The sequence below is a fragment of the Neodiprion lecontei genome, chromosome 5 (assembly GCF_021901455.1).
Source record: "Neodiprion lecontei isolate iyNeoLeco1 chromosome 5, iyNeoLeco1.1, whole genome shotgun sequence".
Lineage (NCBI taxonomy): Eukaryota > Metazoa > Arthropoda > Insecta > Hymenoptera > Diprionidae > Neodiprion > Neodiprion lecontei.
Window position 1 is genome coordinate 15,800,843 of NC_060264.1, and position 11,238 is coordinate 15,812,080.

Sequence of the window (11,238 nt, forward strand, 5' to 3'; positions counted from 1 at the left end):
ATTCTACATATTTACACACTATAAAACTTACAAAATAAAAAATAACCGATATGGTAATCTTAATTTATAGACCTCGTAACCAACAGGATAGTAAGAATATTTAAGAAGTAAACTACGTCTAGAACTCAGCGCATCGTGACCCCGAGAGTGCACACGGCACTAACGTCCGCGACATATGACACCACGAAACAAAGGTCACCGCTAGCGCACGTGCACTGTGATTACCATATTATGGAATAGCAGCTAAAATCGGCCCAGGTCCTAACACCTACAAAAAGAGGAGAGGAAGCACGGTAGCTAAGGAGATTGCTGCCCCAACTCCAAAGCTGACGCGGATAGGAAGCTGACGGCGCAACGACCCTACGCCCACACCACCGCACCAACACAGCGTTATACCATATATAAAAAAGCTTGCAATATAGTAATAGCTACAGAGCCAAGATCACGGGCAAACATGCGATGAAGATATCGTGCCCTAATTTTAATTCCTAGAAAAAGGGGGAAGGTACGAAGAAGTTGACACAGTAAAAGAAGGGGATCGTTCTTCGCAACGATCGATACCCATAAAAACGGCGACTGATCAGCGGATCGTCCTCTTCATTTCTACCACTAGATTCGTTCCCTTGTCCCGGTACAGTCTCGCGGTGACATCTTTTTACCTTTTGCATTTAAACCTTTCCTACAAAGTTACTCTGTCTAAAACTCCAGCGAGTTTCCAGCTCCATTTTGTCATATTAATTTAAGATCTAACAACTAAGCCACCCCGTTGTTTGTGACTTGAAATCTGAACTTACAAAATAAATCCAAGTTAATCAAAGTATCCAAATATATTAAAAGTACGGTACCCGGTGGAAATTTCCAGATGTTAGACACTGGAATCCTTTACACAGCTACAGTTAGATTCACATCAATAGTTTGGGTCACCAATTACCGATAAAATATTGAAATACACCGGACAACGGTCGTTCTATCACTGTAATCGAACGAACCGAGGAATGAGTAATTGTTGGATAAAAGATTTGATTAATTGGCTTACCTTTTGAGAATTATCTGGATATGATGAATTGCAGCGTAGATTGGTGATTTAACGGAATGACTGATTTTAATATATTTGGAAACTTTGATTAACTTGGATTTATTTTGTAAGTTCAGTATTTCAAGTCACAAACAACGGGGTTACTTAGTTGTTAGATTTTGAATTAATATGACAAAAATTGAGCTGAAAGCTCGTTCGCTGGAGTTTTGGACAGAGTAACTTCGTAGGAAAAGTTTAAATGCAAAAGGCAAAAGGATTTTACCGCGAGACTGTACCGGGACAAGATAACGAATCTAGTGGTAGAAAACAAGAGAACGATCCGATGATCGGTCGCCGTTTTACGGGTATCGATCGCTGCGCAGAACGATCCCCTTCTTTAGCTCTTTGTCAACTTCTGCTCACCTTCCCCCTTTTCTAGGAATTAAAATGAGGGCACGACATCTTCGTCACATGTTCGCTCGTGATCTTAGCTCTTTAGCTATTACTATATTGCAAGCTTTTTTATGTATGGCATAACGCTCTGATGGTGCGGTGGTGTGGGCATAGGGTCGTTGCGCCGTCAGCTTCCAAGCTTGCTATCTGCGTGGGCTTTGGTGTACGGGCAGCAACCCCCCTTGGCTATCGTGCTTTTTCCCCCCTTTTCGTGGGCGTTAGGACCTGGTCCGATTTTCGGTGCTATTTCCTAATATGGTGATCACATTTCACATGCGCTAGAGGTGACCCATGTTTCGTGATGTCATATGTCGAGGACGTTAGGGCTGTGTGCATTTTTCGGGGTCACGATACGCTGAATTCTAGTCGTAGTTTACTTCTTGAATGTTCTTACTATCCTGTTCGTTACAAAGTCTATATATTAAGATTACCAAGTGTAAATATTTAAAATGCATATGTATGATAATTGATTACTATCGTTATTCATCTGGAGTGCAATAGTGATTATTTACGAAACATAGTTTCTAATTACTTAATATTATTAGGATTGCACTGCTGTGAATATTCTTAGGAGTTTGTATATAGCAATCTTAACGGATTTAGGGTGTTTAATAATTTGATAATTCTTAGTTTTAGAGCAGGTTTACATATGTGCTTTCGTATAATTCTCTTCTGTAATTGTTAATTCTTATATTGATATAGATCGGCTTGGAAGGTATTGGAGCGTTGTTCTTATGTTTGTTGGTTGCCTGTTACTGGGCGTTGCCACGCATACATCTATGAGTTTATTCCTTGGTGTCATACAATACCTATAAGGCGCTAGGGATATGTTTTCTTACGTTTTACCTCAAAATTGGTATCATCTTTGCTCACTTAAAAGGGTCGATCGTTAGTGTATTGATACATTTATTGTAATTCTGATTAGTTGTTTCGCCTTACAGAATCATTCCGTGAGTTGATTTACCTTCCATCGTTTCACCGTTAAGTTTCCTAATGTGTTCTCCAAATGGGGCTCTGTATGGCTCCACATTGGAGATCTGCATTTCCTTCAAAACGCTGCACGCGTTGCCTACAATACAGCGTTACGGAGGAAAGTATAATTCATGCTGGATAATCGGTATTCACGGTTTTGAAGGTTTTGCAGTCTCTGTAGTAGGGGAGCCCAAGAGGCTAAATGGGATGTTATTTAGGCGTTGCGGGAACCTATTTGATTGTGAAGATTAGATACTAAAAAAGAAAAAAATTCATATGATATATGCCCTTTCACTCCTGGGGGAAGTGTGTACTAATTTTAAAAAATGTAAAAAAAATTTATTACAAAGAAATACTAGAGCGCATCAGACATTAATATCGTATACGCCCTATATGCTTCTGGTAACAGAGAAATATCAATCTTCCGGCTTACAAGTCGGGGGTGGCAGCATGAAGGGGTAGAAAATGAGAAAAAAAAATTTTTTATTCAAGCTTATCAGATATTCAGGAGGAATGTTAAGTGACCTCTAAAAGGTATTATATTCAAAAGACTGACGATTTGGATGCAGTCAGAACTCACGGTCGATTTTTGAAAATGTAAAAAAAAATCGTGACCTTGAAATACTTAAGCTCATCAGATTTATATACAGATGGTTTAGCTTGATGTCCTTGTTGTGCTGACCTAGAATCTGACAATTATGTAGAGGAATTTCGTTGTTTTGACAGTTTAAAAGAAAATTTTTATTCTTTTTTTTTTTGTTATTAAATGTAACAATTACAATAAACAGAACATAATATATAATTACATTTGAAATTCGTCGCGAAGAGGCACATTTTTGACTTGTGTGTGAAGCTTGTTGATATGTGCACACATATGCTGTATGTGGCTATTAATGTGAATTAAATTCACTTAGCCATTTATTTTGAACGGCAGGCCGTTCATTTTTGACGATATGAACTACGCATATCATGTTTATAGCGAGAACAGTTTGCTAGAGGAGAGTACAATTTTCGAAATTTTTAGGTGAGTTGAAAAATTAACGACGGAGCCAGAAATCGAACCTGGTATCTAGAGATGCTTTGCCGGAGACTTACTCCACTAGACCACCTAGCCGCCCTGACTACACTGTCATTAATTTCTCTCATCACCTGTATTTCGAAAATTGTTTTTTTTGTCAAAAATGTGCCTCTTCGCGACGAATTTCAAATGTAAACATATTCAATGGCACACGAAAACAAAAACAATTTTCGAAATACAGGTGATGAGAGAAATTAATGACAGTGTAGTCAGGGCGGCTAGGTGGTCTAGTGGAGTAAGTCTCCGGCAAAGCATCTCTAGATACCAGGTTCGATTCCTGGCTCCGTCGTTAATTTTTCAACTCACCTAAAAATTTCGAAAATTGTACTCTCCTCCATAATATATAAGGTAAAAAAAATATACATACATATATATGGTGGGGACAGTGCGAGACAGTGAGAAATAGAGAAAGAGTGAGAAGGGTAGAGAGGCGCGGAGTGCGAAATACATAGTTCTCAGCACCTGCACGTACCTCACTTTATTAATAATTTTAGCTTTTTCACGTTGTAGAAACCGGCAGATTATATTATATCCGTAATCCTTACATGATTTCCTTCAAAATAAAAAAAATTTATCCGCGCTCGAATACTTCCAGGTGACGTTTTTTTTTTTGCATAGTGACTCGCTTATTTTCTTATGTCATGGTCAAATCGTCAGAATATTGAAATTTACACTTTTCTGCATGTAATTAACTTACCTTCTGTCAATCTGACGAGCTCGAATTAATTCAAGGGTCGATTTTTTTTTTACTTATCTCATTGGCTGCCCTAGACGCACCCTTGTATATTAAGGGTTCATATATGGTGGTCGTTAATAACAGGGTGCAAGGTTTCTTCCCTTATGTTTTTCTGCCGCGTTTAAATAAAACCCAAAATCCCCGCTTGGGCTCCCCTACTACTGGTTTTATGGATTATTGCAGCAAAACATCTATCTTCACATTATATCGGTTACACATGTATCTATGGTTTTACAGTCTTCTATTCTCTAGGCTGTATGGTATAGCGTAAGTTGCTTATAGTGTAGCTCTCAGCTCCAAATGCGCAAATGGCATTGTTGATTGTTATATAATAATTGAGTATAATGGTTTTAGTTAATTATGGTGTTAGTATGATACTGATATATAATAACGTATAATAATATTATAGCTCTTTGTAGTGCCAAGATCTCGTAACATGGTTTTTAGGCTTTGGTTAGTGAATTTCATAGTTGTTTACATCTAGGGATATTCCGAATAGTTGTCTAACTATTTGGAATATCCATAGATATAAATAACTATGAAACAGTTGTTTTAATACCTTATGGTTACAAGATTGCCGTACGTCGAGTTTGGTTAGTTGATAAAAGTGAAACACAATAATAATAATCGTCAAAACATACGAACGTTCCGGTCGAATGTACACCTCTTCTCTTACACAAGAATGGCGAGCCTTTGATCGATCATTCTTCCTGACGGTCGTTGGGTGCTGTAGGTTGTTGAATCAATACGGTATTTTGGTTGTCCTTGGGGCCCATAGTTGATGTTGACACGTTCTTTGCAACTGGTATTTGGGTTGATGAGTGTGCTTCGTTGTTTGGTTGCATGTTTAAATTGGTATGTATGGGTATCGACTTTTCTTGGGGTGTTTTGTATCCTCCGTTCCCTTTTGTTGTTGGCTTAGTCTGGCTAATGTTTCTCTTGTTGTTTCCCATTGGTTCATAATATTGTGTGACTGTAGATTTTGGTGTTCGTATTTCTTGCGTGAAGGATCCCGGTATCGCGTATTCATGTTTGATTGACACATCCATGTGTATTCCGGGGATTCCAGAACAGTGTTTCGGTTTTGGTTGTTCTTGGTTCCAGGATATATCTAAAGGTTTTGGTTCTAGGGGTGGCTTAGCTTGATTGTTAGGTAGTTCTTTGGATCCCGTATCTTCCACTTGTTTTTGTCTAGCTAAATGTAAGAGCAGGTTTGTCAGGGAATTCCATATGGCTCCAAGCATGTGAAAGCTGCACCCGTAGGCGTTTTTCACAGCATATCCGTGGATTATTGTGTCAAGGATGAATTTGGTTATTTGGATGGTTACCCAAATTCCGATTCCTCCTGCGGTGAGGGTGCCAAAACTTACGAACCAGCCCCACATTTTCGTCCATGTGTCCTTTGCTATTTTTTGCATTGTTTCTTCGGTCGGAAATTGCATGATAGATAATTGTTGGTTGGCTATGGTTTGTCCTGACATTCCTCTTGCTATGTAGTCGGTATATACGCTATAATTATAGATTCTTGTTGGCAGATCGTCGTTCCATAACAACTGACGGGTCATGCTCTTTACTCAATCTGGTATGGTTCTATAGCATATTACGACAGTAATATTAACAGCACGATTTATTTCTAAGGTTCGCATATCTGGCCGAAATCTATCAGCGAATAGTATAACCAATTTTTCCTGGTTTGCCAAGGGATTCATCTGCAAAAGTGAAATGTTGATGTAGTAGTTGAAATCATAATGCTGATGAGGATTATTAATTGTGAGCGGGTGGCTTTCAGCGGGGAATTGCGGTGGTTGGATATGTGTCTTCTTAGAGTAGGTAGGGGAAGCGTAAGTTTTAAATTTTTTCCTTTTTGATCGCTAAGCGTAGGGGAAATGCGTGAGCATAGAGTATGTGGATATGCGCGGGCGTGTTTATGTGTTCTGGTTCACCCTTACTCCCTCTCCTGGTGTACCACCCTTTAATCTTGGGTTGGTGTGATGTGTGTGTGTGAATGTGTGGCATAGTTGGGCCTTAGTTTACGATTTTCACCAAGATTTTGGGTACTCTCGAGGGCCTACATAGACCCCGGCTGAATCCCCTGCGGGCTCAGTCGCCTTTTGTTTTTGGGAGAGTCTAACGTTGGAAAATAGTTTGGGGGAGAAAAATTTGAAGGAGGAAAAAAAAAAGAAAGAAAAAGATCAGAAATGGATATCGGTTGATTTTGTTGGTCGTGTCTCACGTTGTTTGCGTGGATGGGATTTTAATTGTGTTTTGTTGTTTTAGTTCGACCAAGGTTATTTTTAACCAAACTCATGAAGGATGTGTTGTTGGCCGTTGAGCGTTGGGAGTTCCCTTTTGTGGTTTGCTGAAGGAGCGGCGACCGCCTTATGGGCAAGCTTTTGCAAAAAAACGCTTTGCACCGATTTCGATGCGAGGCGCCCGCCCTGCGGGGGGGGGGGGGTGCATTGCTGCATTTGTGTGGTTATGGAATTGGGACCCTACGTTAGGTTGGGTTGCCACGCATTATTCGCGCTGCCACTCGACATCCTGATGATTTGCGATAATTGCGCCCGTCCGGTGGTGAGGCTGTCGGGAGCTAATTGTAAGTGTGGCCTTTGCATTGGCGAATTTAGTCTGTACGTGGCCACGGAGGCTGAGGCTCTATACGCCGACGGGCGCCTGAAACCAGGCACCGTGATACGACAGGGTATGGTTATTTTATCTTATTTGTTACTGAAGCCCTTGTTACCATGAGCCTAATGGTCCATGCATTTAGATGTAGTTAATTATGGTTAATGTTGGTAAATGGTCAACTAATTTCACCGTTCGTTCGTTAGTATCGAGCTGTAGGTACGCGACGAGTCGGTATAGGACCTACGCGGTCCCCCTTGCAGGTTTCCATAAGGTGATAGTTTAACCAATATTTATTTGTTTGTTGCAGAGCCTGAGGGTTAATAATTATGGAGTAGTTTTAAGTTTATTGTGTATATATATACTAGACCCCCTTTTTCTAGTGTAAGTTTCCTTTTGTACTGTAACGCTAAATTCTGTTACCCTCGGATGAGGACTTACCGTTGACACTTTGGCGCGATTCTCTACTTATTCACAATATCAAACTATAACAAAATCAATTAGGTTGGGCGCCAGACGCGTTAGCGTCGATTTTCAAACAATAATACAAATCAATAAAAATAACACAAAACCGTACAAAAAAGATAAATAGAGAACCCGTTGTATGGCTGGCTAGGCTCAGGTACGCTCGCGTACATCCCGGTAGAGTGGCGGTATTCAAGCAGCGCCGGCGCTAGGTATGGGCTAACCGGGCAACCGCCCGGGGCCCTGTTCCCGAGGGGGCCCAAAGACTGAAGAAAATAAGAATTTTTTTCGGAATAAGGTTAACTGCGATAATATATTATCCTGTGTGTGATCATCGAGATGATAGGTGTAAGAAAAAAAATATGAAAAAAAATTATAAAATGAGGTTGAACGATTGGGCCCTTGTAGAATCATTGTACGGCTCACGCTGCTGTACTAGGTTACCGGCGAGCACGGACCGCGCGGGGTGTTGGCTGGACCGACGGCCCCCACCACAATTTGTTCGGCTGCAGCGCATGCGCCAGTTTATAGCTCAAACGTCAAGCTACGTCGTGCGGCGCGGCGTGCCCAGAGACTACTATCAGACCACGCTGCTTGTAACTTGTATGAACTGTGGATTCACTGCTACGCTGTGTCTAGCTGAACCGCTGTATTCGCATATTCCATAGGAACTCTTTCAACAACGTGAACATTTCTTGAAAATTTTCTCGCTACCTATTGTTGTTTCTTATTTTTTATTCTCGATGCTCTTTTGAAATTACTAGTAATTTGCAAACTCTCGGATATCGACGAGACATTTATTCAGAAGCTGCCGACGTTCCGGTCAGGCAGCGGCCGATCACGTTTAGGGCACAATCTTTAATATCGGCATTTCTACGGATATTCATATTACTTAACATTAATTAACCGCGTTCAACTTGACTTACATTGCATAAATTACGATTTGATTGAATTTTTCTGAATTTATTTTTGTAATTGTTGGATTGCACAAGTCATAGTCGATAGTCATTATGAACAAGCCCAAAGACTTATCAGGGTCCCAAAAGCGGAAATTAAAAAAAGCTCGATGTGAAGCGGACAAAAAAAGTGCTGTTTTTTTTCAAGGCTATGTTAAGCGGTTGAGGTCTGATAATGAGGGTGGTGAATGTAGCCAAACCACGGATGATTTAGACCCCGCTTGTCCACCTTCCAAGGACGCCGTAGATTCTGATGGAAATTTGGACGCTCAGTCAGTGAATACCGGAGATATGACGATAGCTACAGATAGAAACAACTTGGCAGAAAAAGTTATAGAAAAAGATTCTACAGTATCAAATATTGATTGGCAAGATCCTGCTAAGTGGCCGAATAACATCAGCGACAGTTCACGCGTAGCATTGGTAAAGCTAGGGCCTACAAAAATAGATCGGAATACAATTTTTCCTTTTGATACAGATCGCCGGCGCTTCACCATAGAAAATTGTTATCGAACCCTGAAGAATGGCGAAAATATGGAGAGATCCTGGTTAATTTATTCAGAGACTAAGGATTCCGTTTATTGTTTTTGCTGCAAATTGTTTGGCCTCCGCAACATTCCAACCCAATTGCAATCGACCGGATTTAGATCCTGGCGGCACTTGCAAGACAGTTTGAGCTCGCATGAAAAATCCAAAATGCACATTGAATGCATGACAAACTGGAAAGAACTCAAAGTCCGTTTAGATTGTAGAAAAACCATCGATGATGAGAATCAAAATTTAATCCAAAGAGAGGAAACCTATTGGAAACAAGTACTTGAAAGACTCGTTGAAATAATTAAGCATTTAGCTAAGCGGAATATGGCATTTCGAGGTACTGTCGATCGATTATACGAGCCGAATAACGGTAATTTCTTGAGCCAAGTTGAACTGATGGCGAAATTCGATCCTATTTTAAGCGAACATGTACGTCGAGTTCAAAGTGGGGACCTCCAGCGCGTTCACTATTTGGGAAAGGAAACTCAGAACGAATTCATTGACATACTGGGTAATGCAATTTTCAAAGAAATTAGCAGGCGAGTGGTAGCCGCGAAATATTACTCCATAATTTTAGACTGCACCTCCGATATTAGTCATGAAGAACAAATGACTGCCGTTGTTCGATTTGTCACTGTGTCTAAAAACACCGTGGAAATTTGCGAGCATTTCATTGGCTTCGTTGTTGTAGACGATACAACTGGTAAGGGATTGTATGAAACGTTGTTAGATATCTTGAAATCAAACAATCTTGAATTGAATAACTGTCGGGGTCAAGGGTAAGACAATGGCAGTAATATGAAAGGTAAAAATAGTGGTGTTCAGGCCAGAATTTTGAAGGATAATAAAAGAGCGTTTTTCGTTTCCTGCAGTTGTGACAACCTCAACCTAGTAGTTTCAGATGCCGGACATTCGTCCGTCACAGCTGAACTATTCTTTGGTGTTCTTCAAAGGCTATTCGCAGTCTTCGCTGCTTCAACCCAGAGGTGGCAAATATTGAAGGAGCACGTTAATATCAGTGTGAAATCATTGCCTGAAACTCGCTGGGAAGGGAAAATAAATGCTGTAAAAGCTGTGAGGTTCCAAATAGCAGAAATCAGAGATGCGTTGCAGGAACTTTGTCGAATGTCGCAAGGTAAAGATGCAAAGCTGAGATCGGAACTGAGAGGCCTATGTTTCGAAATTGAGTCATTGTCTTTTCTTATTAGATTGGTAGTATGGTATGATGTACTGCAAGTGATCAACAAAATCAGTAAAGCTTTACAATGTCCGAAAGTTGATTTGCATACTGCGATGAACATGATTGATGGTGCTCTTCTTCAATTACAAACCTTTCGAGAATCCGGTTTCGAAACTTGCATAGCCACCGCTAAAAAAATGGCTGAGAAGTTAGATATTTCACAAACTTTACCCGAATCACGTACCCCACGAACAAGACGATTCTTTGATTATGAGTCTCAGCACGACGAACGACCTAGCGATCCGATGAAAAGGTTAGAAATTGAATTTTTCAACAAATTATGCGATATAGCGATATCAAGCCTACGCGAACGTTTCGAAATGACCCAAAACGTTTGTGAACCATTTAGTATCATCCGAAACTCGGATAACTTTATGAGATTGGACAGAACCCAAATTTTGACGAAGTCCAAGGCTTTAGAAAATTATCTGACTGGTGAAGACGAGAACAGTGACATTGATAGTCGGGAGCTTGCCGAAGAACTGGAATCTTTAAAAGCTTACTTCGTAGCCGCTGGAATGACCGACTTGAGTGCACTCGTTATGATATCGCACATTATTGATAAAGGTCTGGATGAGATATATCCAAATTTCACTGTGACCTTAAGAATTTTCTTAACATTACCAGTAACCTCCGCGTCGGGTGAAAGGACCTTCTCAAAGCTAAAGCTCATCAAAACTTACCTGCGATCCACTATGTGCCAAGATCGACTGAATGATTTAGCTGCGATGTCAATTGAGCATGGAATTTGCAGCGAGTTGAATTTCAGCGATATTATAGCATCTTTTGCGAACAAAAAATCTCGCAAAGTCCCACTTTAAGACTTCAGTGGTCCAAAAATTTCTGATAAGGGGCCCGATTTTCAAGGCTCGCCCGGGACCAGCCGTGGGCTAGCGCCGGCACTGTATTCAAGGCAGCTAACAGTAATTCCAGAATTAAAGAAAATAACAAAATAAAGAATAAACTCACGTCAAAAGGAAAATGAACAGGTCAATCGATCATATATTGTCGAGAAGTTTACATGGTTGAGACAGGCAAATAAAATGGTATCGACAGCGGTAGTTAATAAAATAAACAATCGTTGTTCACAATAATTTCGGTAGAATAGCAGTAAACGGTAGCTTTAAAACGAGAGACGGTAGTTAACAGAGAAAAATGAAC

At 40.3% G+C, this 11,238-nt stretch overlaps 1 protein-coding gene across 1 annotated transcript; it reads left to right on the forward strand.

The window, feature by feature from the left end:
• Positions 1-8,354: 8,354 nt before the first annotated feature.
• Positions 8,355-10,898, forward strand: LOC124294413. The gene is made up of 2 exons (XM_046739382.1): positions 8,355-9,616; positions 9,710-10,898. Exons 1-2 carry the CDS (start codon positions 8,355-8,357, stop codon positions 10,896-10,898), a joined length of 2,451 nt encoding a protein of 816 aa, XP_046595338.1.
• The last annotated feature ends 340 nt before the right edge of the window (positions 10,899-11,238 follow it).

What these genes read in the sequence shown, in the direction of transcription:
- LOC124294413 (XM_046739382.1), top strand. Translation starts at nt 8,355, where the DNA reads ATGAACAAGCCCAAAGACTTATCAGGGTCCCAAAAGCGGAAATTAAAA. An exon ending in AATAACTGTCGGGGTCAAGG is followed by an intron (nt 9,617 to 9,709) that starts GTAAGACAATGG and finishes CGTTTCCTGCAG; the next exon opens with TTGTGACAACCTCAACCTAG.